This window comes from Camellia sinensis, chromosome 3 (genome assembly GCF_055761805.1).
Source record: "Camellia sinensis isolate YWXY chromosome 3, ASM5576180v1, whole genome shotgun sequence".
Taxonomy (NCBI): domain Eukaryota; kingdom Viridiplantae; phylum Streptophyta; class Magnoliopsida; order Ericales; family Theaceae; genus Camellia; species Camellia sinensis.
Genome location: NC_138963.1, coordinates 220,642,286 through 220,666,569, shown reverse-complemented (window position 1 = coordinate 220,666,569; position 24,284 = coordinate 220,642,286). Strand labels below are relative to the sequence as shown.

General features: G+C 43.1%; 1 protein-coding gene and 1 long non-coding RNA gene across 3 annotated transcripts in view; both read left to right on the top strand.

The window, feature by feature from the left end:
* Positions 1 to 24,284, top strand: part of LOC145820884 (uncharacterized) — a 137,524-nt gene that overhangs the window by 45,933 nt on the left and 67,307 nt on the right. The window lies entirely within an intron of this gene.
* LOC114265684 (monooxygenase 2) overlaps positions 1,950 to 24,284 on the top strand; it is a 35,629-nt gene continuing 13,294 nt past the window's right edge. Inside the window, exons 1-3 of one of the 2 annotated variants that reach the window (XM_082917558.1) lie at positions 1,950 to 2,173; positions 2,318 to 2,464; positions 2,564 to 2,629. In XM_082917558.1, coding sequence (XP_082773684.1) covers positions 2,088 to 2,173; positions 2,318 to 2,464; positions 2,564 to 2,629 — 299 coding nt within the window. In that variant the 5' untranslated portion in view covers positions 1,950 to 2,087. The remainder of the gene's footprint in view (positions 2,174 to 2,317; positions 2,465 to 2,563; positions 2,630 to 24,284) is intronic. The other variant, XM_082917559.1, reaches the window with a different exon arrangement.

Sequence of the window (24,284 nt, the reverse complement as noted above, 5' to 3'; positions counted from 1 at the left end):
CGACGATCAGTAGTAGACCAACGCGTGACCAGGAAATCTTTCTCCAGATTCAATTCATTAATCATATAAATTCGTCCTAATCTTTAATAGATATTTACCTTTTGGTCTAATATTTTAATATAATTATATAAATAATTTAATTTTTAATTAAATTACACCTTTTTATATACCAACTGAAAATTAATTATTTATTTTAGTACCACACCTATTATTATTATTATTATCTATATTATTATTATTTAAATTTTGACCCTTAAACTTTTAATAATTATATTATTTTACAAAATTAGACATAATAATATATAATAAATTATATATTTTCTGAATTGGGATTAAATAATATTAGTATAAATTCTACAGAATAATTAAAAATCTGAGTTGTTACAAAAAAATTGACAATTAGTGATTTTTTTTGTCATGATTTTTATAAATTGTCTCTAAAACTTACAATTAGTGACTTTTTTATGACAAATTTTTTTCATAGGACCTATTAGACAATAAGTTCACTTATTAAACGTAAGTACTTCATTATTTTTCTTGCTATTGGGTGGAAAATAATGTTATATGTATTAATTGATATATTAATTAATGTATTAATAGATAATGTGATATAATTTTAAAAGTTTTGAATTTTTGTAATTTATATAATGATGGAATTGTAATTTTTAAATAATAATATTATAATTATGTTAATATAAAATGGTTGAGAGTTCTAATAAAATAATTTTAATAAATTTTAATGGGAGGGAATTTTACTGTGGCTTGTTTTGGGAAGTTAGCTTTTAGTCACTTTTTTTGGTTTGTAGCAAAAGTCAAAAGTTTACTTTTTTGAATTTTTTTTTCATTTGAGAAGTTGGTTTTTAGTCATTGGTGAAATTATAATTCTACCCCTCATGGGTCAAAATGTGTTACATGGATGAAGTTGTAAATATTTTAAACTAAATGGGGGTAATTTGGTCATTTTATTATGATTTGATATCATAAACAAATATTAATCAAAAAAGTTAAAAGCCATTGTTTACCCACCAAGGATCCTCTAGAGTGTTTTTTCCTAAAGTTTCCTAAAGTGGTGTATTGTGTGATTGAGATTTAATGCTGAAAAATTGATGTGACTTGTCATTAAATCTCAACCACATAATGCACTACTCTAGGAAACTTTAGGAAAAAAAAACTCTAGAGGATCCTTGCTCTTGTTTACTAAGTTCCTAAATCATTTGTCTAAAAAAGTCAAAAGTTTAGTTAAAAGTCAAAAAGTCACTTTTTACCATCTTTTCAAAATAAGCCTGTGATGTAATGTTTTGGTTTTAGTTTTATTTTTTTAATTTTTTTTATTCCCTATCACATTATTAGAGCTTAATTAGAACTCTAAAATTAAAAGAGTGTATCATTCCTCAATTAAAAATTGTGGACGATAATTTTGATTAAATAATATTACATATATCAATTAATCTATTAATGAATAATGTGTTATAATTTTTAAAATTTTAAATTTTATAATTTATAAAATAAATAGAGTCAGAATTTAAAAAAATAATATTATAATATATATTAGTACACAAGCACTATTTTGAGTGGGAGGTTGGGGATAAGATTTTAATAGTAAGGGCTAGTTTGACATGTACTAAATAAGTTAAAAAGTCAAAAAATTACTATCTTATTTAAGTCACATCATCTTATTTAAATCACATCACCTCTCTAACACATCACATCAAACCCAATCCAAACCCACCAATAAGTCAAAAAATACACTTTTTTAAAACATTCCAAATCAATCCTAATTATTTGTTAAATTAATAATATTTAAAACCACTAATTAATGTTATCATTAATGATATGACGATGAATTCCACTTACTATCACAGTATGCACCGTGCCTTATTTTTTTATTTTTTCATTTTCCACCTCACTACAATCATTATTTGTTAGACTACCATGACGCATACGCTTCTGTCATCACCCTCACTTCTTTTTTGCTTCTGTAGCTTGCTTCTGCCTTCTCTCTCTCTCTCTCTCTCTCTCCCCCTCTATATATATATATATACTTGTCTCTCAAACACTAAAGTATCGGTGCAAGAGGAGGGAGAGAGATGGACAACATCAGCCAAGACGTAGAAGACATTGTTATAGTGGGTGCTGGGATATCTGGCCTAACTGCATCTCTAGGTCTTCACAGGTGAGATACAATAAAATAAATCTCCTTTCTCTCTCTCTGTCTCTGATCAATTCTTAGCTCAATTGGTTTTGGATCAATAAGTATTGAAATGCAAAATAATAATGAAGTTGGGTATGCTATATATATATGTTATACTGTGTGCAGGTTGGGATTGAGAAGCGTGGTGTTGGAATCATCAGACAGATTGAGAATAACGGGGTTTGCTCTATCACTATGGACAAACGCTTGGAGGGCTTTGGATGCTGTTGCCATTGCTCACTCCCTTAGGCAACATTATCCTCAGCTTCGCGGGTGATCCCTTTTTTTTTTTTTTTTTTTTTTTTTGTGGGTAAAGTCACAAGGATGCTGAGTTTGTTTCTTTTAAAACTGATAGATTACTGGGTTTGGCAGTTTTCAGGTGGCTTCTAATGTTACAGGTAATTCTTCAGAGATGACAATCGGCGGCAAAGGAAAAGAGTGAGTGATATTATCATCATGCTGATCGATTACTGCTGGTAGTTTTTTTTTTATTTTTAAATGTAGTGATTAATTTTCAATGTCAAGAGATAACCCTCCCGTGTTTGATTTCTATATAATTTTTTAATTGAATTAAAATGATATAATGCAAATAATTAAGAATACATTTGATATAATTAAAATTGCTTAAATTATATTAGGAAAATGATTTTCCCCCCAATCCCCTGACTGCCCAAAACGACGTTGTTGTTGTTTTTTTTTTTTTTTTTTTTTTTTTTTTTTTTTTTTTTTTTCAGTCTAACTGAAATAGAGGGAAAAAAAGAGAAAGAGGGAGAGAAGAAGAGAGGGGAAGAGAAAGAGCTCGAATCTTCCTTATGCCACCGTTTGATGGCTGTGATGGCGATGGTGGTGCGACGGTGGTGCGACGGATGGCGGGTAGGGTGCGACTCTGTTTTCTCTTTTTTTTTTCTTTTTTTCTTTTTTTTTTCTTTTTCTGGCTCTGAAGATGGAGATGATGTGTTGATGATGGTGATGTTGATGAAGATGTTGTTGTTGTTGATGATGATGTGTTGAAGATGGAGATGATTTGTTGTTGTTGATTTTCTTTTTTTTTTTCCTAGTAGATCCAAATCTGGGTTTGATTTTTGGGTGGGTGGGTTTGATTTTGATTTTGATTTCAATTTTGTGATGGGTTTCAATTTTGTGGTTGAATCAATTTTGTGTTTGAGAGGGAGATTTATAATCTGGCTTTGGGCCGTGGTAGAAGCCGAACAGAAGATGGCCGAGCACATTTGGGCCGCGCTAACTTGGGCCTATTTAGAGGTGGTTTTGCTCGGTCGAGGTCCAGGACCGAGTTGGGGCTGCGTCCAAAATCGGTCTTGATCGGCCGAGGGTCAAGCCCCGTGTATGGGTGGAGCTTACTCGATCGAGTTGGTCACCTGCCAACTCGGGTTCCATGGTTCGCATGTTTAGCTCGGCGGAAAGGCTTTCTGTTTGCCGGCTCGACCTGTCTGGAAGTCTGCTCTACCAGAATACTGCTGAGCTCGGTTGTTATGGAGCTCGGCGAGTGGACACTGGGACTCGTTATGCAGCCCGGTCGTGTGAAGCTGAGGTGATGCTGCCGGGCTACTGAGTTCCCGGTAATGTTGTCTGGCGGTTTGGTTAGGTGGTATTCGCTGGATTTGTGCTGAAAGATGGGAGAGCAGCTCCACGTGTCAAGAGACCAATGGGTGCAGAGTTGAGCGCAGAAAGTATATAAGCATGACTGCGCCCCCCATGTTGAGGATGGAACATCATTTGGTGAGATAGACTTACATTCATTGAGTTTATCTCTATCTCTCTCTCTCTCTCTCTCTCTCTCTTTCTCTCAGTGTGCGCTAACTTGACCGTCAGAGGGGTTTCCGGCAACACACCGCCGGGAAGCTCACCGCCGTTGTGCTTTCAGGTTGATCGGATAGACACGGAGCTTGGACGAAAGGAGTACGGACAGCGACGAATATTTGCTCCCCGTACAGTGTTCAATTTTGTGGTTGAAGGAAAGTGGGTTTGATTTTAGATTTTCTTCTTCTTCTCTCCTCTCATCTTCTTCTTCTTCTTCAGACAAACGGAAAGGAAGATGGAAAAAAAAAAAACCCCAAAACAACGTCATTTTGGGGTTTCAGGAGATTCAAGCTCTCAATGATTCGAGTTACGTAGCGGAGTTGATTAAATTAATATAAGGGATAAATTACAAATACTATATATATAATTAATTATTAATTATTAAAAATTTAAAACTTTGAAAAATATAGAGTATTCAACTGTCTTTATTTTAGGGAAATGATAGAGACTACTAAAAGTGGTGCTCTAAAGCAACCACTAATGATGTGGCATCCATTTAAAAAACAAAATGACAGACACAACAACACTATAGTAGTGGATGAGACCCACTATCACATTATTAATGGTGACACTAATTAATACTTCCACTCATTTTCTTTTATTTTAGGAGCAATACTACGAATATCCTCACATGGGCAATGCTAAGAATATACTGACATGGATGTGGACCTATATTGATGCTGCACTCTCGTGTTTGTTAAAATTTTTTGTTACTTTATAGTACTTTTACTTATATTATTTGGTGGGCAAAAGAACAAATATCTACGTCATTTGGTTTGACACAGATGTTGTCTTTTTTTCTATATAATAGTTTCAGTGAAAACAATGATAAAAATATCTACGTACACATCATTTTGTGTTTTTGATGGTCTTAACTCATCTTCATTAAAATATCATATGGGCATCCAATTGAAGAAGTCTTATTGAATTGTGGTGAGCTCATTTCATGGCCCATCTCAATCATCGGAATTGATTATGTTGTAAGATTTTCTTTAACAGAATAATCATACAATAAATTAAAGATAATAAAATATTAATAATGATACAGGCTGTGTTTGGGAAGTGAGTAAAATAGCCTAAAAGTTGGAAAAAAGCCAAAAAAAATAAATAAATAAATAAATAAAAAATAAATATGAGTGCTGCTATTAGCACCTATCAAAATTTTTTGGACCCTCCATTTCTTTGGACTCCAGCCCTAAACCCTAAATTTTAATAATATTTTTTTGGACACCACACTTATTACCAAATCTATCCATATTCATAATATTTTCACAATGAAATGCACACTCACCAAATTTTTCATTCCTCTCCTTCCCTGACTCACTCAATCTTCAGAGTTTGGAGCTTTGGTCCAGTATAGAATTCTTGGACCCCAACCCTTCATTACTCTCGTTGCCGTCTCGGCCGTTAATGGAGCATTTCGACGACTCTCATCTTCTCTGTACGCTCTTCGTATCGCTGAATAAGTAACCTCTCTCATTTTCTCATCATCATCTCCTTCGTTGCTTTTTGTATCTTCGTCATCGCTGAGATCGATCGAAGATGCTCCAATTTCTACGGGATTTGTATAATTGTTTGCAAGATGAGGAAAAACAGAATCATCGTCTGAATCACCATCAGAATCATCGTCTGAATCGCCATCAGAATTCTGAATGTAGCTGTAGAAGTCCCCGAACGCCCCGGGAGGGTGAGTCCCCCGTTTCGTTCGTTTTGCGGGTCTACTACAGTTCGGACTCAAATTGTCACGGTTCTTAATCTGAATCAAGGAGTCCAAATCTGGCAAATCGTTTTGAGAAAACAGATTTTTAGAAAAAGAAGTGCCAAACATGGACTACTTTGCCAGATACAGAGTCGCCACCTAAATATTTTATTTTGGGGAATTTAGGAAACCCTGACTCGGTGCCAAAGGCCACGTGTCCGTCATCACCAAAGTTGCCTCGGCTCGGGAACTTGGGTACGATTGGGGAACGTCAGCTATGAGCACCCCCTCTCGCCCGATCAAAGATCGGCCTCTACTAACCGTGATATCTTGTTTTGAAAGCATTATGTGTTCTTATTCCAGTTATTAGCCTAGAATTACTATGTTATGCGCACAGCAAACAAGTATAGACCAAATCGCCTAAATTGGAACAAAACATTTCATGTTTGTTTTAAAAATGGTTTGCTACTCGCAAGTAGGCTAAAATGCAGGTTTTGCCACCCTCAAGTGGGCTTTTAGAAAAGATGGTTTTGCCACTATCTAGTGGGCTTAAAATTCACAGTTTTAATGCGTTATCCCGATTTAAGCAATTCGACCTCCATCCGCAGGCATTCAAGCAGTTATATCACATAAGCAGCTAGCCTCATGGTAATCATGCAATTATGGCAACACTCACACGCATGCGGCATGCTAAAGCATAAAAGCTGACCTAGTACTCCAAGCCAAAACAGAAACCAGTTAGTAATCACATGCATGATCCTAGTTCATATTTGAAATGGCTAATGCAACACATGCAAAGATGCAATCCAAACATGCTCGGCTATCCTAAACATGGCATGTGAAATGCTGCAACTAACACGTATTCAATTTGGAATTGAAATACAAATGCAGTTAGAATGATGCGCCGAGCCCGGTGCATGCAAGACAAATGTATGAATGCACGCATGCATAGCATAAGGTATGCTAATTTAAATATGCCCTAGTCTACCATCATAAGCGGGTAAATAAAAGGGAAGAAAGACGTGGGGTTGGAAGACATACACACACTCACGCACACTTATTACACAATTGCCTCACTCGGAGGGTCCAAATGAATATTACAGTCCGAATAATAAACACATTAATTATTACAGAATTTCTAATTAATTAACAGAATAAATGCAAAAAGAAAGATGGCCACAGCCCCCCGCCTCGGGATGCGCGAGTGATGCATGCTCGAACCCGTCTCGCCCGGAAAGTCCGTACCATACCACTGCTGCCTCTGTTTACACTGCCCTGCTTCTCTAAAAATTGCCAAAGTTCTGGGACAGGTCCCCTAAACACTGTGGAACACCATCGGCTGGAGGAAATGTCCACCGGCCATTGAAAATATCCATCGACTGCTGATAAAGTAATCGGCCATTCACCAATGACCGGCCGGCACTCCACACTGCCGGTCGGCCAAAAATCCCTGCAGAATCTGGTTTTTGACAGCAACAAGGACACACAGTGTATGGCATAAAATTTCAAGCAAGTGTATGCATGGCCACTCTCCCAATCATGTAACGGACTCAAGGGAGTATGGCCCTTGACCCTCGGGCTATCAATCGTGCATTTGATGCATGATAGCCTAAAGAGCCAAGGTTGCAATTCAATGTAAAAAAATGCATGCAACACACAAATGAGGACCAAGATCCTATCATGCCAAAGTCAAGGGCCTCGGTGACCGAGGGTTGAGGTATGTTTTGTCACTCGAAGTACAAACACCCCTCATCCTTCAAGTTTGGTTTGACACCCCAAACCAAACAATGTAATGCATGTATGCACTTGTGATTCAAGTTATGCGACATGAGGCTAAGATGCAAAACATGCCAAATGTGATGCAACCTATCATGTTAAGTATGCAAAGTACTAATCATATGAGATGCAAATGTAATGCAAACATGGACAAACATGCCAAGGAATGAGTCCAAAACAAGGACATTCAAGGCCACCAAAAGGGAGCATCACTCTATACCTATCCCAAGCAATCATGGCATGAATTTTCAATGCAAAACAGAGTTCTAGCATGCAAAAGGGCCCTCAAAACCCACTGATATGGTAGCCTAAATGCTTAAGCATGGAAGCATACACAATGACCACCCTTTAAGGCGCAAAACTACAACACTTCAAGGCAATGAATGAGACGCAAATGATAATGTAAGATAACATTATATGGACTGAAACATGGTATTAAATGATGCCGAATGATGATAACAAGCTTATGCTAAGCATGTTGGTGACCCATACAACCAAGGCTTACAAGCCAAAATGCAAAGCAACTATATCAAGCATGCCAAACATGACAAAATCAGTGGCCAACAGACTTTAAGCATGACAAAACATGGCCAAATACTTCACAAGGTTAAGTCAAAACAAGAGGATATGCTAGGCTAAACACATAGCACACTTCTAGGCAAGATGGAGAATTACAAAGCAAGTATAAAATGCATGCTAAGGGCCAACAAACCACCATTGGACAGAGATATAATATGACCCAAAACACCCAAAAAACTTCTGAAATGGGACCAAAAATAATCAAGCATGCATGTTCCCCTTTTAAGCCAAAACAAGAGTAAAAGAAGGACAAAGGGGAGAGGGGTGTCCCTCCCCTACACAAGACTTCAAAATCACTCCATCACCACTGAAAATCCACTGGATTTCAGTGGTGAGAAGACCAACACAACAAAGTAAACAAAGCTTAAAGAAAAGGGTACCAAAATAGGCCGAAAGAGGCCTAAGGGGAGGAGTTCGACCCCCAATGCCAAAACACCCTTAATGAAAGATGTTAAGAACAAAAATACAAGACTTTTTCATGTTAAACACAAAGCCTAAAACAGCATGCAAGACAGGTAGAAAACTAGTGCAAGATTGGGGAAACTAAAGCAAGTGTCTCACCCTTGAAGAAGCCTTGAAGAACAGATGATCCAGCCACTCTCTATTGATCAAAATCAGTCCAAAACCTCAACAAACAACCCTCAATGCCTCTCAATCTCGGAGCAAGGTGTAATGGTGTGTGTTTTAGTGCAAAAGTAAGGTCAAAATGCACTTTTAGGCTTCCAAACACACCCTAAAGATGAGAGAGAGGGAGATATTGAGAGAGAGGATGATATATCAGATGTATAGATATAGAAGCTCTGGTTTTTTGGTTTAAAAGCTCTAACCTCTAACAAAGGGAGAGGATCATTGCTTATATAGGCAAAGGGCCAAGACTTAAGCTTCTCAAGGAAGCTAAATGAAAGGGGCAAAGGGTGCAAAGGAGTCTTGGCTTCTTGGAGAAGCTAAAACAGCGGGAAGCTTGGCCAAAGGGTTCAAGCTTCTAGAAGGAAATGGGGTTCAAAGGCTCACACCAGTCAAAAACTGCACGGGGAGGAGTGATGGTGCATTCCAGCTGGCACAGCTGGCATGCACCATGCCTCAAGGGTGCAAAGAAGTCACACCGGCCAGCAAAAGAAGTCGCCGGCAGAATAAAGTGCCGGCCGGCCAAATATAGTGCCGGCCGGCCTTTGATTTTAAGAAACCATGGCCGGTGGCACCCATAAACAGCCGGTGATGCTAGGGGAAGGCCGGTGGAATGTGGGGATGGCCAACAAGCCATTCCCCGCCCTTCAAGGCAAAAACACAAGTGTTTGGTGCCAAAACCAAACACGGAACAGTCGAGTCGAGAGATCCTGTGGCAAGGTGCGCAGCCAAGACTTTCGGGAACTCAAGACGAAACACCAACAAGGAGGATCACCGAGTGTTCCAACAATGACGTCCAAGTCTTGAGGACGGTCAAAAATCGAGTGTCTACAGTTGCCCCTCTTTGACAGAACTCGAAAGTCATAACAATGACGGGAGTGAATGTCAAAGCCCAGAGACGACCCATTTTTGACAAGGCCGAAGACTTAGACAAACATGCAAGACAAGCAAGATATGCGCCCGAAGGCGGGGGCAAGACGCAAGACAATGCACAAAGCCGAACATAACTTACAATTATGCACAGAAAACTATAATGACGCATACATGCGACAATTTTAAGCTAGCATACACCAAACTACACTACAATACAGAAAGGATGTAAGAGAATTATGCAATTCTCGATACGTCTCACTCGGACGATACAATACCTGTACGGCTCGTCTGGTTGCACCAACCTCAAATGAACCGTACATACAATATCGTACCTGCAAAGAAAACAAACTTAACAGGTACAATATCGTTAGCAACATGCATAATAATGTACTCGAAATACGTGACAACGCAAAGCAAGTGGGAAGCATAACAATGTTGTGAAGGCACAGATATGTAAGTGGAGCATGCGGTCTACGCAGGCAACGAAATTGATCATGAGCATGCGGTTTACGCAAGTAATGAAATTGAGCATAAGAATGCGGTCTACGCAAGTAGAACATGCGGTCTACGCAGGTAATGAATTTGAACGTAAGAATGCGGTCTACGCAAGCACAACATGCGGTCTACGCAAGTAATGAAATTGATTACAAACATGCGGTCTACGCAGGTAAGACATGCGGTCTACGCAAGTAAAATATGCGGTCTACGCAAGTAATGAATTGAACAAACATGCGGTCTGCGCAAACAAAGCATGCAGTCTACGCAAGTAATGGAATTGATTATAAACATGCGGTCTACGCAAGCAAAACATGCGGTCCACACAAGTAATGAATTTGAACAAACATGCGGTCTACGCAAGCAAAACATGCTGTCTACGCAAGTAATGAATTTGAACAAACATGCGATCTACGCAAGCAATGGAATTGAACAATCATGCGGTCTACGCAAGCAAAACATGCGATCTACGCAAATAATGAATTTGAACAAACATGCGGTCTACGCAAGCAATGGAATTGAACAATCATACGGTCTACGCAAGCAAAACATGCGGTCTACGCAAATAATGAATTTGAACAAACATGCGGTCTACGCAAGCAAAACATGCGGTCTACGCAAGTAGTGTATTTGAACAAACATGCGGTCTACGCAAGCAAAACATGCGGTCTACGCAAGTAATGAATTTGAACAAACATGCGGTCTACGCAAGCAAAACATGCGGTCTACGCAAGTAATGAATTTGAACAAACATGCAGTCTATGCAAGAAAAACATGCGGTCTACGCAAGTAATGTGTATGAGAAAAGTTTAACGTACATATGTAAGTAAAGCTTGCAGTCACGCGAGCAATGTGTATAAAAAAGAAACTTGAACACATGTGAGTGAAAACATATCATTCACGATGCAGGGATGTAAAGTACTGTAACACAGCATAATTGAAACGGTTTGTGGAATCCACAAGACATGAAGAGGATACGGGGAGGGACGTTCTTCGCATGCATCAAGCATGGCTCATAGAAGTTGTGGCCTGAGTTCAACTCGAAGGTTCACATTTCAAAAGTGTGCTTTTCCGCATTGTCTCGAGTAATGAAGGTGCCAAACCATGTAGTTGATCCGAGCAAAGGTGCGGAAGGTGCGTTGACCGCAAGGGGAATTTTACTGGTATCAATTCCGACACTTTGCTACCCTGCCATTCTATGCTTTACTTTCCTTTTTACTGGTAGTTTAAGCACATTGCACTACCTCGGGCAGGTTTTATTCTTTCTCAAAATTACAAATTTTGCAAAACACATGTTGGGAATGAAACAACCATTTTGTTCAAAAGATGTTGTATTTGTAAACTTTCTGCGCATCGCATCGCAAGGTATCACACCACAATGTGAACGAAATTGAACCTATTTTGAACACTGAGTATTTGCATCGTAATAAGCAGGTAGTGAACCGACTTACAACTCGATAAGCAAAACAAAGGCATGATATAACCAAACAAGTGCGAGTACAACTTGATAAACAAATCAAAAACTCAAAGAGAGTGAAATACAACTCGATAAGCAAATGTACAATAACTTGATAAGCCGACAGGTGTGACTCCGCAAGAATCGATCACCGGGAGAGGGATCGGAGGTGGTGGAGTTCCCCAATACCTAGCATAAACAGCTCAGGGAACCAGGAGGAAGCCCATCGGCCAGGGGTAGAGGCCATCGGCCATAAATTTGTTCGGTCGGCAAAAAGTAATGGCCGGTCGGCAGAATATTTGGCCGGCCGGCTATAAATGAGAGAATCACCAAAATGTTGACACCTGTCCTCCACCCAATCTTATCTCCTACAAAAGACCCCAGCTTCGTAGTTTTTCTCAATTCCACACTGATTTGCTCTAATGGAAGAGTTTCTTGCTCAAAATCTCACAGCTTGGATTGTTAGCTTGGATGGCTCGGAAAAGTTGAATTTTTGGGGTTTCGGCATAAATGCACTATTCACTCTGGGTCGTACCCCATTGCACCTTCCGTTTCTCCATGCTGCGGCAAGGTTTTGGAATCCGGTGACGCATGTCTTTAGCTTCGCTGGGTAAGAGATATGTCCTACCTTTGAAGACTTCCGAGCCTTAATGGAGTCCGAGCGCGACGAGGAACTCCTAACTCAACTTAATTTTGGCCATGCCCAATCCTTAGGAAAAATGTGTGGACTCAGTATGCGTGACGCTCGGTCTCTGATTTGTGACGGGATGCTGGACATTCCGAGTTTGACCGATCAGTTTTCTGATGCTGGTGATCGCAACAACCGTCACTGGCAAGGCTTCCGGCAACACGCCCTCTGTTTGTGCATGCTATCTCATTTTCTATTTGTCTCAGGCTCTGGAGGGTCTAGTGTCCGGCTGACCGAGGTTGCCCAAGGCTTGAAGGAGGGCAAGAGCTGTATTGCCATGACTCTGGCTGAGACGTTGATGGGCTTAGATGCTTTTTATCGTCATGAGACGACCATATTAGCAGGGAGTCCACTACTACTACAGGTAATGTTTCCCACCCAATCTTACATATGCATTGCTCGCATCACTCGGCCCTCAAGCTCGGTCTTTTCTCACAAAACCCTATTCTCACTTTTCTCTCCTCGTACATCTCTCTATTCTTTATTCTCTCATTTTCCATCCCTTCCCAGGTATGGTTGATGGACAAACTGCAGGTTGTGGACTCTTGCCCAGCATATTCAGCTCGTGGCTACTTCTTCCGGCATCGTCTAGTCAATGCCCTTGATGAGGGATGGTGGTTCGCTTGGATGTGCCGCTTGTCCGCAGACCGTATTGCTTGGCGGTGCCCTTGGCTGGGTCTTCCGACAATGAGTTACAATATGTTCCGACAGACTGGGATTCAATTGATTGGTCTCACTCACTGTGTATTCTACTTCCCATTTCGGATTTGACGCCAATTCGGCCATGATCAGACCTGCTTGCCAGAGGGGATAGAGCATCCTACTGCACTCCCAGCCCGAGGCGCACAGCTTGCTTGGCAGGCCACCGTGTGGAGGACGAGAGAACTCCTGGCCCCCGCTCCTACTTTCAGTTGCACTTTGTCTGATGAGTGCTTGGATTGGCTTAATGAGGAGGCACAGGTCGGGCCCACCTTGGCGTCAGAGGCTTCGACCAGCTCTGGAAGGGGGCGCAGGAACACCTGACTTGACTATGCCTCGGATTTATTGCTTTATTAGTACTTTCAAGTTTTCTTTATGAATGTAATAAAAAGCAACTTCGATTGTATGCAAGAGCAGGAGAACTCTGTTTTGAAATCAATGAAATTGAAGGTTGTGGCACTGGAAATTTTCCGCTTTGGTCCAAAAATGGTCTTAGTCGTAAAAAGATTAATTTGAACAAAGTTAGCTTTTATTAAAACTTTTCAAATACATTTTCGATGTGGATCAGAACTGGACACACCTGAGATCTGTCACCGAGATGCACAACCCCGGATCCCTGCAACTGGAAAGTTTCCCCTAGTCTGAAGAGTACCGCGGCACTGCATGGCAACGGAAAGATGCCCCTAGTCTGCAAAGCGTCGTACCGGAGACCTTAACCGAACCCTTGAATGCTGAATAGACAAAGATGACCGAAATGATCAAATGGACAAAGTTGATCGGGGAAAAGGGTTATGGCTGAACTTCAGGATGAAGCTGTCTACGTATCCGAAAAATGGGAATCAAGCCTTACGTAGTTCAAGCTTAGGTTCACTCGGGTATTTTCACTCTCCTTTTACGCTCTCACTTTTGCCAAGGTCACCCTTTGTGGGTTTTCGACCTTGCGAGCTCAGTTTTTATATTTTCCAATTTTTTGTGCTCTAACTTTTGCCTAGGTCGCCCTTTCGGGTTTTCGGCCTAGCGAGCCTCTCAGGGGTAATATTTCTTCAACTTGTCCATGTTGATCGGTTGGGAAAATTCTAGGCCATCTAGGTCCATCAGGACCGCAGCTCCACCCGACCAGATAGCTTTGATGATGTAAGGACCGGTCCAATTAGGTCTGAACTTGCCCCTTGGGTCGTGGATGGGAGCTCGGTTGTCCTTGAGCACTAAATCTCCTTCCTTTAGATTCCTGGACTTGACTTTCTTGTTGAAGGCCCGGGCAATTCTGCGCTGATAACTTTGAACATGGTACAGTGGTTTCAGTCTTCTCTCATCAAATAGCATGAGTTCCTCAAACCTGCACTGCTGCCAATCTGCTTCGGCTATTTGACACTCAGCCAATACTCGTAATGACAGAACCTCAATTTCGATGGGTAGAATGGCCTCCATCCCATAAACCAATGAATACGGAGTCGCTCCGGTAGAAGTTCTAATTGAAGTCCTGTAGCCCTACAGAGCAAACGACAGCTTATCTGGCCAATCCCGGTGGGTTTCCACCATCTTCCGCAGTATATGCTTGATGTTCTTGTTGGCGGCCTCAACTGCTCCGTTGGTTTGCGGCCGATATGTGGATGACTTATGAAAAGCCACGTTATATTTCTCCAACAAGTCAATTACTTCCTTCTTAAAGTGGGAACCATTATCCAAAATAATCTCGTTTGGGACCCCGTAGCGACAGATGATGTTGTTTCTGATAAACTTTGCAACCTGCGACGCCTTCAACACGACATATGATTGGGCCTCGACCCACTTTGTAAAGTAATCTATCGCGACTAGGATAAACTCATGCCCATTCGATCCCTTCGGAGTGACAGCCTCGATCACGTCAATTTCCCAAACTGAAAATGGCCATGGCGAAGTCATGTTATACAGTTTTGACGGCGGGATGTTCATGCAGTTCGCATGGATCTGACACTTGTGGCATCGCCGAACAAAACTGATACAATCCTTCTCCATGGTGGACCAGTAGTAACCCTGTCTAAGGATCTTCCGTGCTAGCATTACTCCGTTCATGTGCGCACCGCACTCTCCTCCATGGATGGCCTCCATCAGGCGCTTCGATTCTTCGGCTTCGACACATAGCTTGTGCATTCCCAGATGGCCTCTCTTATACAGCTTACCCCCACAGATGATGAACTGAACGGCCATTCTTCTGATTGCCCTTTTATCCTTGGCATTTACTCCTGGCAGATATGCTTCCTTCTCCAAGAAGTTCCAAATGTCGTAATACCAGGGGTTTTCGTCCTGAACTTCGTCTATGGTAGCGATTGATTCATACGCCGGCACAAACTTCTGATCAATGATAACCGGACGCATCCGGACTCCAGGCGGGATGTCTGTCATGGAAGATAGACTTGCTAGTGAATCTGCGAACCTGTTGTTCTCTTTTACTAGATGAGTGAAAGTTAGCTTCTCAAACCGAGGAATTAACAAGTCCAAGGTCTGGTGGTAAATTATCATTTTTTCTTTTTTAACTTTCCAGTCTCCTTTTGCCTGAGACACAACAAGGTTTGAGTCCCCGATGACGTCCAACCGTCTTGCCCCTAGTTCTAAGGCTGCCTCTAGGCCGGCGATGCATGCCTCATATTCTGCTTCGTTGTTCAAGACTTTGAACCGGAGCTTGAAGGCTAGAGGGATACGGGAATTGTTGGGTGCTATTAGCAACACTCCTATCCCATACCCATACTGATTTGACGCTCCGTCAAAATACATCGTCCAATACTCGTCGTCGACGTGCAAAATGGCTTCATCTGGGAATAGGTATTCAACTACTTCACCCCCTTCCACTGGATGATCGGCTAAGAACTCTGCCACTGCTCTTCCCTTGACTGACTTGCGCGTCACATATTTTAGATCGAATGCGGAAAGCAACAGCAACCAACAAGCTAGCCTACCCGTAAGCGCCGGTTTCTCGAAAAGATATTTGATGGGATCGAGTCGTGAAACTAACATTACGGAGTGAGCTAACAGGTAGTGCCGCAGCTTCCTGGTAGCCCATACCAAAGCTAAGCAAGCCTTCTCCAATGGTGTGTAGCGAGTCTCATACTCTAGCATTTTCTTGCTCAGATAGTAGATGACTCTCTCCACTTTGTCCTCTGATTCTTGCGCAAGCATGCAACCCATCATGGTCTCCGTCACTGAAAGATACAATATCAGTGATCTCCTCTGCTCTGGCGGCGATAACACGGGCGGGTTCTGTAAATATTCTTTGATCTGTTCAAAAGCAGCTTGGCATCGGCCGTCCCATTGGAATTTCTTGCCTTTCTTCAGGAGACCAAAGAGTGGTTCACAAGTCAAGGTTAATTTTGAAATAAACCGTCTTATGAATTGCACTTTACCTAGAAAGCCTCGTACCTCCTTTTCAGTCCTTAGTGGTGGCATTTCTAAGATGGCCTTGATTTTTGAAGGATCGACCTCGGTGCCCCTTTGTGTAATCAGAAATCCCAGCATTTTTCCCGCTGTAACACCGAACGTACACTTCTGAGGATTTAGCCGCAACCGAAATTCTCTGATCCTTTGGAAGAACTTTTGCAAGGCGGTGTAGTGGCCTTCTCTTTCTTTGGACTTGACAATCATGTCATCCACGTACACCTCAACCTCTTTGTGGATCATATCATGCAATATTGTGGTCGCAGCCCGTTGATATGTGGCCCCAGCATTCTTCAACCCAAACGGCATCACTCTGTAACAGTATGTCCCCCACGGGGTGGTGAAAGCCGTCTTCTCCCGGTCTTCGGGTGCCATCACTATCTGATTGTAGCCTGAGAAACCATCCATAAATGAGAGCAAAGCATGCCCCGCTGTAAAATCCACCAACTCATCAATATGTGGCAAGGGAAAGTCGTCCTTCGGACTAGCTCTGTTCAAATCCCTGAAATCCACGCATACTCGGATCTTGACATCCTTCTTCGGCACTGGAACAATGTTGGCCAACCAAGTCGGATATTCGGATACTAACAGGAAGCCTGCATCGATTTGCTTGGTGACCTCTTCCTTAATTTTGATGGCCCAGTCCGGACGAATCCTTCTGAGCTTCTGTTTGATCGGTCGGGCCTCGGGGTCAAGAGGGATCCGGTGCTGTACAATCTCAGGATCGATTCTAGGCATGTCTTCGTAGGACCACGCGAAAACGTCTTTGAAATCTTTTAATAAAGCGACTAAGCGCTCGCGTTCCTCCGAAGACAACGTGGACCCGATCTGGACCAACTGCGGGTCCTTCTCAGTGCCAACATTCGCAGTAGTGATTTCATCTATTAAGGGTTTAACAAATCTTTCCTGCTCTTGATCAATTAATCGTTGCAAAACCGGAGGAATTTCTTCCTCGTCGTTTTCATCAAAATTTTGAAAATCCTGATTTAAGTAATAAATCAAAGGCACAAAAAAATACTCAGAAACCACATCCACATCATTCTCATTAAATACTTCTAAGCCGTTCGATTCTTCTGTTACAACAGACTCAAAAGAGAAAGAAAATGATGACCTAGACAGGATTGTGGCATCCAGGTTATCACCCCCAGGAATACCGGACTCAGACTCAGTTGAGCTGGAACCTGATTCCGACTCACAAGACTCGATGAAATCAGATTCCGGCTCACTACCTGACCCGGTGCTGCTTGATAAAAGTCCCTCTTCATATTGCCAGACGAGAGAGGGTGCGATGGATGCATCCAAAATAGTTGATGGTAGGCCCGCAGCCATTTCATTCCCGATCATGCATACCGAGAAGTTGTCCCCCAAGCACTTCTGTTCGATCGGAGGATCTGAAAGTAGACATGCCAGTGCTACCCTCATTTCATTTTCAGCGTCCTCAGACTGCACTTCCTTACTTTGCTCAGCCTCGGCTAATGGGTCTGTCTACTCTTCAGCAATGTCATCCCCAGGTAACTGTAGATCAAAGAAAATCTCAAACCCTGGCACGCGCTTCTTTTCCGCGTTCAGCCACGGCTCTGGGAAGCCACAGAACGGAAAGTCCTCCCCCTCCCGGACGAAGCGTCCGTTTAGGGTACCCTGAATGGGCCGGTGCATTAAGTCAAAGGGCTTTCCCATCTGTTTCGCTTTGGCTCTTCCAACCATTTCCTTTCCTTTCCTTATCCAGTCCTCTTTGGTGGGTAGATAACCCAATTCGAAGGTATGAGGGTTGTGTGGCACTTCGGCCAATGCTGCGACGCCCTTCCGGCCGCTCTTTCCCAATCCCATCCCGGGGATGTGTTGGAGCTTGTTCATGAGGTAGACTACTTGAGCACTGACATATACCCCTTCATTAGCTGCCATGATGTCCTGTACAACCCGAGCCTCAGCCAAGGTAAAACCTGATATGAACACATCTTCCATACCGTGCTCGATTTCTAGAACAGGCGTAGATACCTCCGACGGCGGATGAATCGATGAATTTTCGAAAACAATGGCTACTCCCTTCCCATAGGGGTATTTCACCACTTGATGTAGGGTGGAGGAGACCGCCTTTACCTGATGCAGCCACGGCCGCCCCAAAAGCAGGTTGAAAGTTGCAGGAACCTCCAAGACATAGAAATCTATCTCATGCTGTCCCGGCCCAACCTTTGTTTGAATCTTAACTGTTCCCATTACTTCCCGGCTTGTGTTTTCATACGCCCGAATCACCTGGGCCGTTGGCACAAAGTCCGCGATTTTCAAACCGATCGCGTAGGCTGTCCTTGCCGGACAGACGTTGATGACGGACCGTGTGTCGACAAGCACCACGGGTATCCATTTATTCCTACACTCCACAGAGATGTAGAGCGGCTTGTTATGGTTCGCACCCTCGGGTGGCAGTTCTTTGTCAGAAAAGGTCAACATTGGGGTAGCTCCTCCCGAAAAAACTAGGCCCACCAGCTGTTCGGGCGTGGTGTCTATAGAAAGCTTGGCTTTGTCCATGGCTGAAAGGACAGCCTGTCTATGTACTCGAGAAGCCATAAGCAGCCCCCAGATGGAGATGTCTGCTTGTATCTTTTTCAATTGTCTCAATACGGCCTCATCCTCGAGTTGCTTTTCTTTTTGCTTCTCTGTCTCCCTATCTTTTCCAGACGCCTCTGGTTGATCTAGGTGTGGAGGCTTGAAATACCGTCCATTCCTAGTCATGTGATCGACTTCGCCGATATACCAGGTATCATTTGGTTGGTTACTCCCCCAATCTTCGTCTGTGCGGGTAAGACATAGATCATTATCCTCCCACCACATTCCATCTGCTGCTGACAGGCACCTGTCCGGTTCTGGCATGACTGTTCTTATACTCGCAGTACCTTCTATCCCTATGCTCGCGGCATTTTCCATTTCTGTGTTTATAACAGTCTCAGTCCCCACATGGGCTTTTGTCTTCCTGATTCTCTCGGAATCTTCGAATCTTTCCTGTTCCGACTGTGTCAATGCAGCCGACTGTTCAATAATCCCCGTACTCGAAATGCTCCAATCCCGAGCGAAATTCTTGACATCGACGCTCTCCGGCGGTGTACTCTATTCTCCAACCCTTCCGGCTGTCGCTGATATTCTTGCCCCTGCCGGGCCTTGTTGTGGCTGAAACTCTTCCACCACATCTGGTTGATCGTCCAACCATCTCGTAACCTCTGTTGATTCCTCATAATCGAACCAATTGACAGCTAAGTCTCCTGGATCTTGGTTACTGTAAAACTGGAGCTTGGCAAGGTCCTCTTCCACATCCGTTACATCATCCGTTCCTTATCCCAGACTGCCCCCTTGGATCATACACAGCTCCCCCTCTGTTGGTAGTTCCATATCTGGCCTGTCCTGGCCTCTCGACAAAATGTAGTCACCTGGACTATAAACATTCCCAACACCACTCCGAGATTTCGCAGACTCTGGCTCAACAACCCTCTTCTCCTTTGGAGTCTTCTCTCTCCCGTTCTTGATAGTCACCACCATTGGCTTAGGTTGGGTTATGGAGATGTCCGTCATGCACAAATTGGTGCAATCGGGAAGGAACACTTCCGGCTTAGGCAGGTGGGAAGGAGTGATATAGATGCTAGGATCGTAAGTCACGACCCTAGCTTGGATGAAGTTGACTCTTTTGGGTGGTGGAGTTTGGTTATGTGTGGGGAGAGGGTTTGTAGTAACGTTGGGTTTCTCGGGAGGCAAAATCACCCCGTTATCAATGAGATCTTGAATCTCATGACGCAATCGGAAGCATAGATCGGTGTCATGACCGTGCTGTTGGTGAAATGCACAATATTTGGCTGGGTTGTGGGCGGCGGGGAGTCTTTCTGGTAAGGGCCGCGGCTCTTGGGGCTTCAGATGCCCTTTTCTGATTAAGACCCCCAAAGCTTTGGACAGGGGCATATAAAGTGGAGCGAAGGTTCTGGTGTTTTTGGGTGGGTATTTGACTGTTTGTAGGTTGCTTCCAGACGCACCGGAGAATGGTGCGGCTGCCATAGTTCTTGAGGGAGGGTTGGTGGTGACCATACTCACTTCGGAGGTCCTAGTAGTTGCAGCGCCACTCGGGCCTGCATTAGTGTTACGATTGAAAGTTCTGCGGGGTTGCTCCCGGTCATTATCAATCAAGCCTTGCTTCAGTACATCCTCAATCTGCACCCCCATTTCATGTAGATCGGAAAAGGTAGGAAAGGGGAGTACGATCATCTTCTGCATTAACTTGGGCTGAAGATTGCGCACAATCATTCGAATCTGGTCTTTATCTGTGGGCCTTAAGGTCATTATCGAAGCCTTAGCCCGCCATCTGGTTACGAATTCTGAGAAGCTCTCTTTGGGTTCTTGCCTCGTTGTCTCGAGATCCTGGGTCGTAATATCGATTTGTGTATTGTATGAGTACTGCAAGATGAAGGCCTCAACCATCTCGTCCCAACTTCTCTTGACGTCATCCTTCAATTTGGCATACCATATGGCCGCTACACCCGACAGGGTCCGGCCAAATAGAGACAGCTTCTGCAGTCTAGTGAGGCCCATTGGCCTTAGGATATCTGAAAACAACCTTAGGTGCACCATGGGGTCTTCGGACCCATCAAATCGATCAATGTGCGACATTTTGAATCTGTCAGGCAGCGTCACGGCTGCGTCGGTATACCCATCTTCGATGTCAAGGATGGTCTTGACTCCCTGGGATCTTTTGAACATCTTCTCGAGCTTGCTCAGCTTTAATGCTATGGGATCTGTCTCGAACTCAAAAGGAGAGTTCGATAGGTTGGTGGGTGTTTTGGATAACTGGGGTTGGATTTGGGGTAGGATCGGAGGTGGAGGTGGTCCTATGGGAATGTCCGTGTCATTCTGAACATTAGCTGTCTCCCCGAGGGTAGGAATTCCTGGAGGGGAAGGAACTTGTTGCGAGGCAGATGCTCCGCTTTGCTGTTGTAACCTCACGATTAACTCTGCTTGTTCATTCATAACCGTGGCCTGCTGCTTGGCGAACTCTGCTTGCCGGACAGCATCCTGTTACATCACTTTCATGCTTTTTTGGAGTTGGCGCACCATCTCCTCTAAACTAGGCATACTGTTATGTTCTGACTGTATTATCGGTGTATGTTCCCTCTCTGTGGGTGAAACAGAACCCTGATCCCTACTGTACACAGGTGGGGTAGATAAAGCCTTCTGTACTGACTGTTGAACTGAGGCCCTCTACCTAGCTGTCCTCTGTCTAGTAACCGGGGGTAGAGAGTGGTACACTGGTTGTCCGTCTACCAAATCCTTAGATCGATGGAGCCGACAACCTCTAACCCAGAGTGCTTGGGGAATATCTACCGGGTTGGAAGCAATGGTGCTAAACTACCTAGCAAAAAGATAAATAAAGCAATAAATAAACAAACAATTGGACAGCACAACGGCATAAAATAAACACATACAACGCACAGGTGGGTATTCATAATACACAGTTGGTAAGCCGAACACACTGTTCCTCGATACTGATCATTGTTCCCCGGAATCACTGTCCCCAAAATCAAACTTGATATCCGCGGATAACCGATTCCTCAACAACACTGATACTGGTGCCCTCAGGCCTAATACTCAATCTTGCAAACTGATATGTACGTTCCTGTAGAGATATATTCTAAAAGCACATAGCAAGTAAAGAGAGCCAAAACACCCCTATGTTGGGGTAGGGTTTCCCTGTCCTATTTTGTCAGGAGCTAGGGTTCTACTATGCACGCAACAGTTTTCAAACAACCTAACATCGGGTAAGCAATATGTCTTAGCTTGGAATGGTCACTATGGATCCGAATATGCACTAGGTCGAATGGTCGAAAATGGTGCCCCGGTAAAAATCGGGGTTTGTGTTCCCATACTGTCAGAGCCCATAACCGGTCAGCCTTATGGTCATGCCTTGATAAGACAAGCCTCCGACAAACCGTTCAGGAATGGCAGATGGCAAACACGGTGTCCTAGGCGCACCAATGCACATGCAATGCAAAGAGACACATAAATGAGATCAAAACAGGATATCATGAGTTCGAGTCAAGCTCTCTAAATATCCCCAGCAGAGTCGCCAGAAACTGTAGACGTCCCCGAACGCCCCGGGAGGGTGAGTCCCCCGTTCCGTTCATTTTGCGGGTCTACTACAGTTCGGACTCAAATTGTCACGGTTCTTAATATGAACCAAAGAGTCCAAATCTGGCAAATCGTTTTGAGAAAACAGATTTTTAGAAAAAGAAGTGCCAAACATAAACTGCTTTGCCAGATACAGAGTCGCCACCTAAATATTTTATTTTGGGGAATTTAAGAAACCCTGACTCGGTGCCAAAGGCCACGTGTCCGTCATCACCAAAATTGCCTCGGCTCAGGAACTTGCGTACGATTGGGGAAGGTCAGCTATGAGCACCCCCTCTCGCCCGATCAAAGATCGGCCTCTACTAACCGTGATATCTTGTTTTGAAAGCATTATGTGTTCTTATTCCAGTTATTAGCCTAGAATTACTATGTTATGCGCACAGCAAACAAGTATAGACCAAATCGCCTAAATTGGAACAAAACATTTCATGTTTGTTTTAAAAATGGTTTGCTACTCGCAAGTAGGCTAAAATGCAGGTTTTGCCACCCTCAAGTGGGCTTTTAGAAAAGATGGTTTTGCCACTATCTAGTGGGCTTAAAATTCAAAGTTTTAATGCGTTATCCCAATTTAAGTAATTCGACCTCCATCCACAGGCATTCAAGCAGTTATATCACATAAGCAGCTAGCCTCATGGTAATCATGCAATTATGGCAACACTCACACGTATGAGGCATGCTAAAGCATAAAAGCTCACCTAGTACTCCAAGCCAAAACAGAAACCAGTTAGTAATCACATGCATGATCCTAGTTCATATTTGAAATGGCTAATGCAACACATGCAAAGATGCAATCCAAACAGGCTCGGCTATCCTAAACATGGCATGTGAAATGCTGCAACTAACACGTATTCAATTTGGAATTGAAATACAAATGCAGTTAGAATGATGCGCCGAGCCCGGTGCATGCAAGACAAATGTATGAATGCACGCATGCATAGCATAAGGTATGCTAATTTAAATATGCCCTAGTCTACCATCATAAGCGGGTAAATAAAAGGGAAGAAAGACGTGGGGTTGGAAGACATACACACACTCACGCACACTTATTACACAATTGCCTTCACTCGGAGGGTCCAAATGAATATTACAGTCCGAATAATAAACACATTAATTATTACAGAATTTCTAATTAATTAACAGAATGAATGCAAAAAGAAAGGTGGCCACAGTCCCCCGCCTCGGGATGCGCGAATGATGCATGCTCGAACCCGTCTCGCCCGGAAAGTCCGTACCATACCACTACTGCCTCTGTTTACACTGCCCTGCTTCTCTGAAAATTGCAAAAGTTCTGGGACAGGTCCCCTGAACACTGTGGAACACCATCGGCTGGAGGAAATGTCCACCGGCCATTGAAAATATCCATCGGCTGCTGATGAAGTAATCGGCCATTCACCAATGACCGGCCGGCACTCCACACTGCCGGTCGGCCAAAAATCCCTGCAGAATCTGGTTTTTGATAGCAACAAGGACAGACAGTGTATGGCATGGAATTTCAAGCAAGTGTATGCATGGCCACTCTCCCAATCATGTAACGGACTCAAGGGAGTATGGCCCTTGACCCTCGGCCTATCAATCGTGCATTTGATGCATGATAGCCTAAGGAGCCAAGGTTGCAATTCAATGTAAAAAAATGCATGCAACACATAAATGAGGACCAAGATCCTATCATGCCAAAGTCAAAGGCTTCGGTGACCGAGGGTTGAGGTATGTTTTGTCACTCGAAGTACAAACACCCCTCATCCTTCAAGTTTGGTTTGACACCCCAAACCAAACAATGTAATGCATGTATGCACTTGTGATTCAAGTTATGCGACATGAGGCT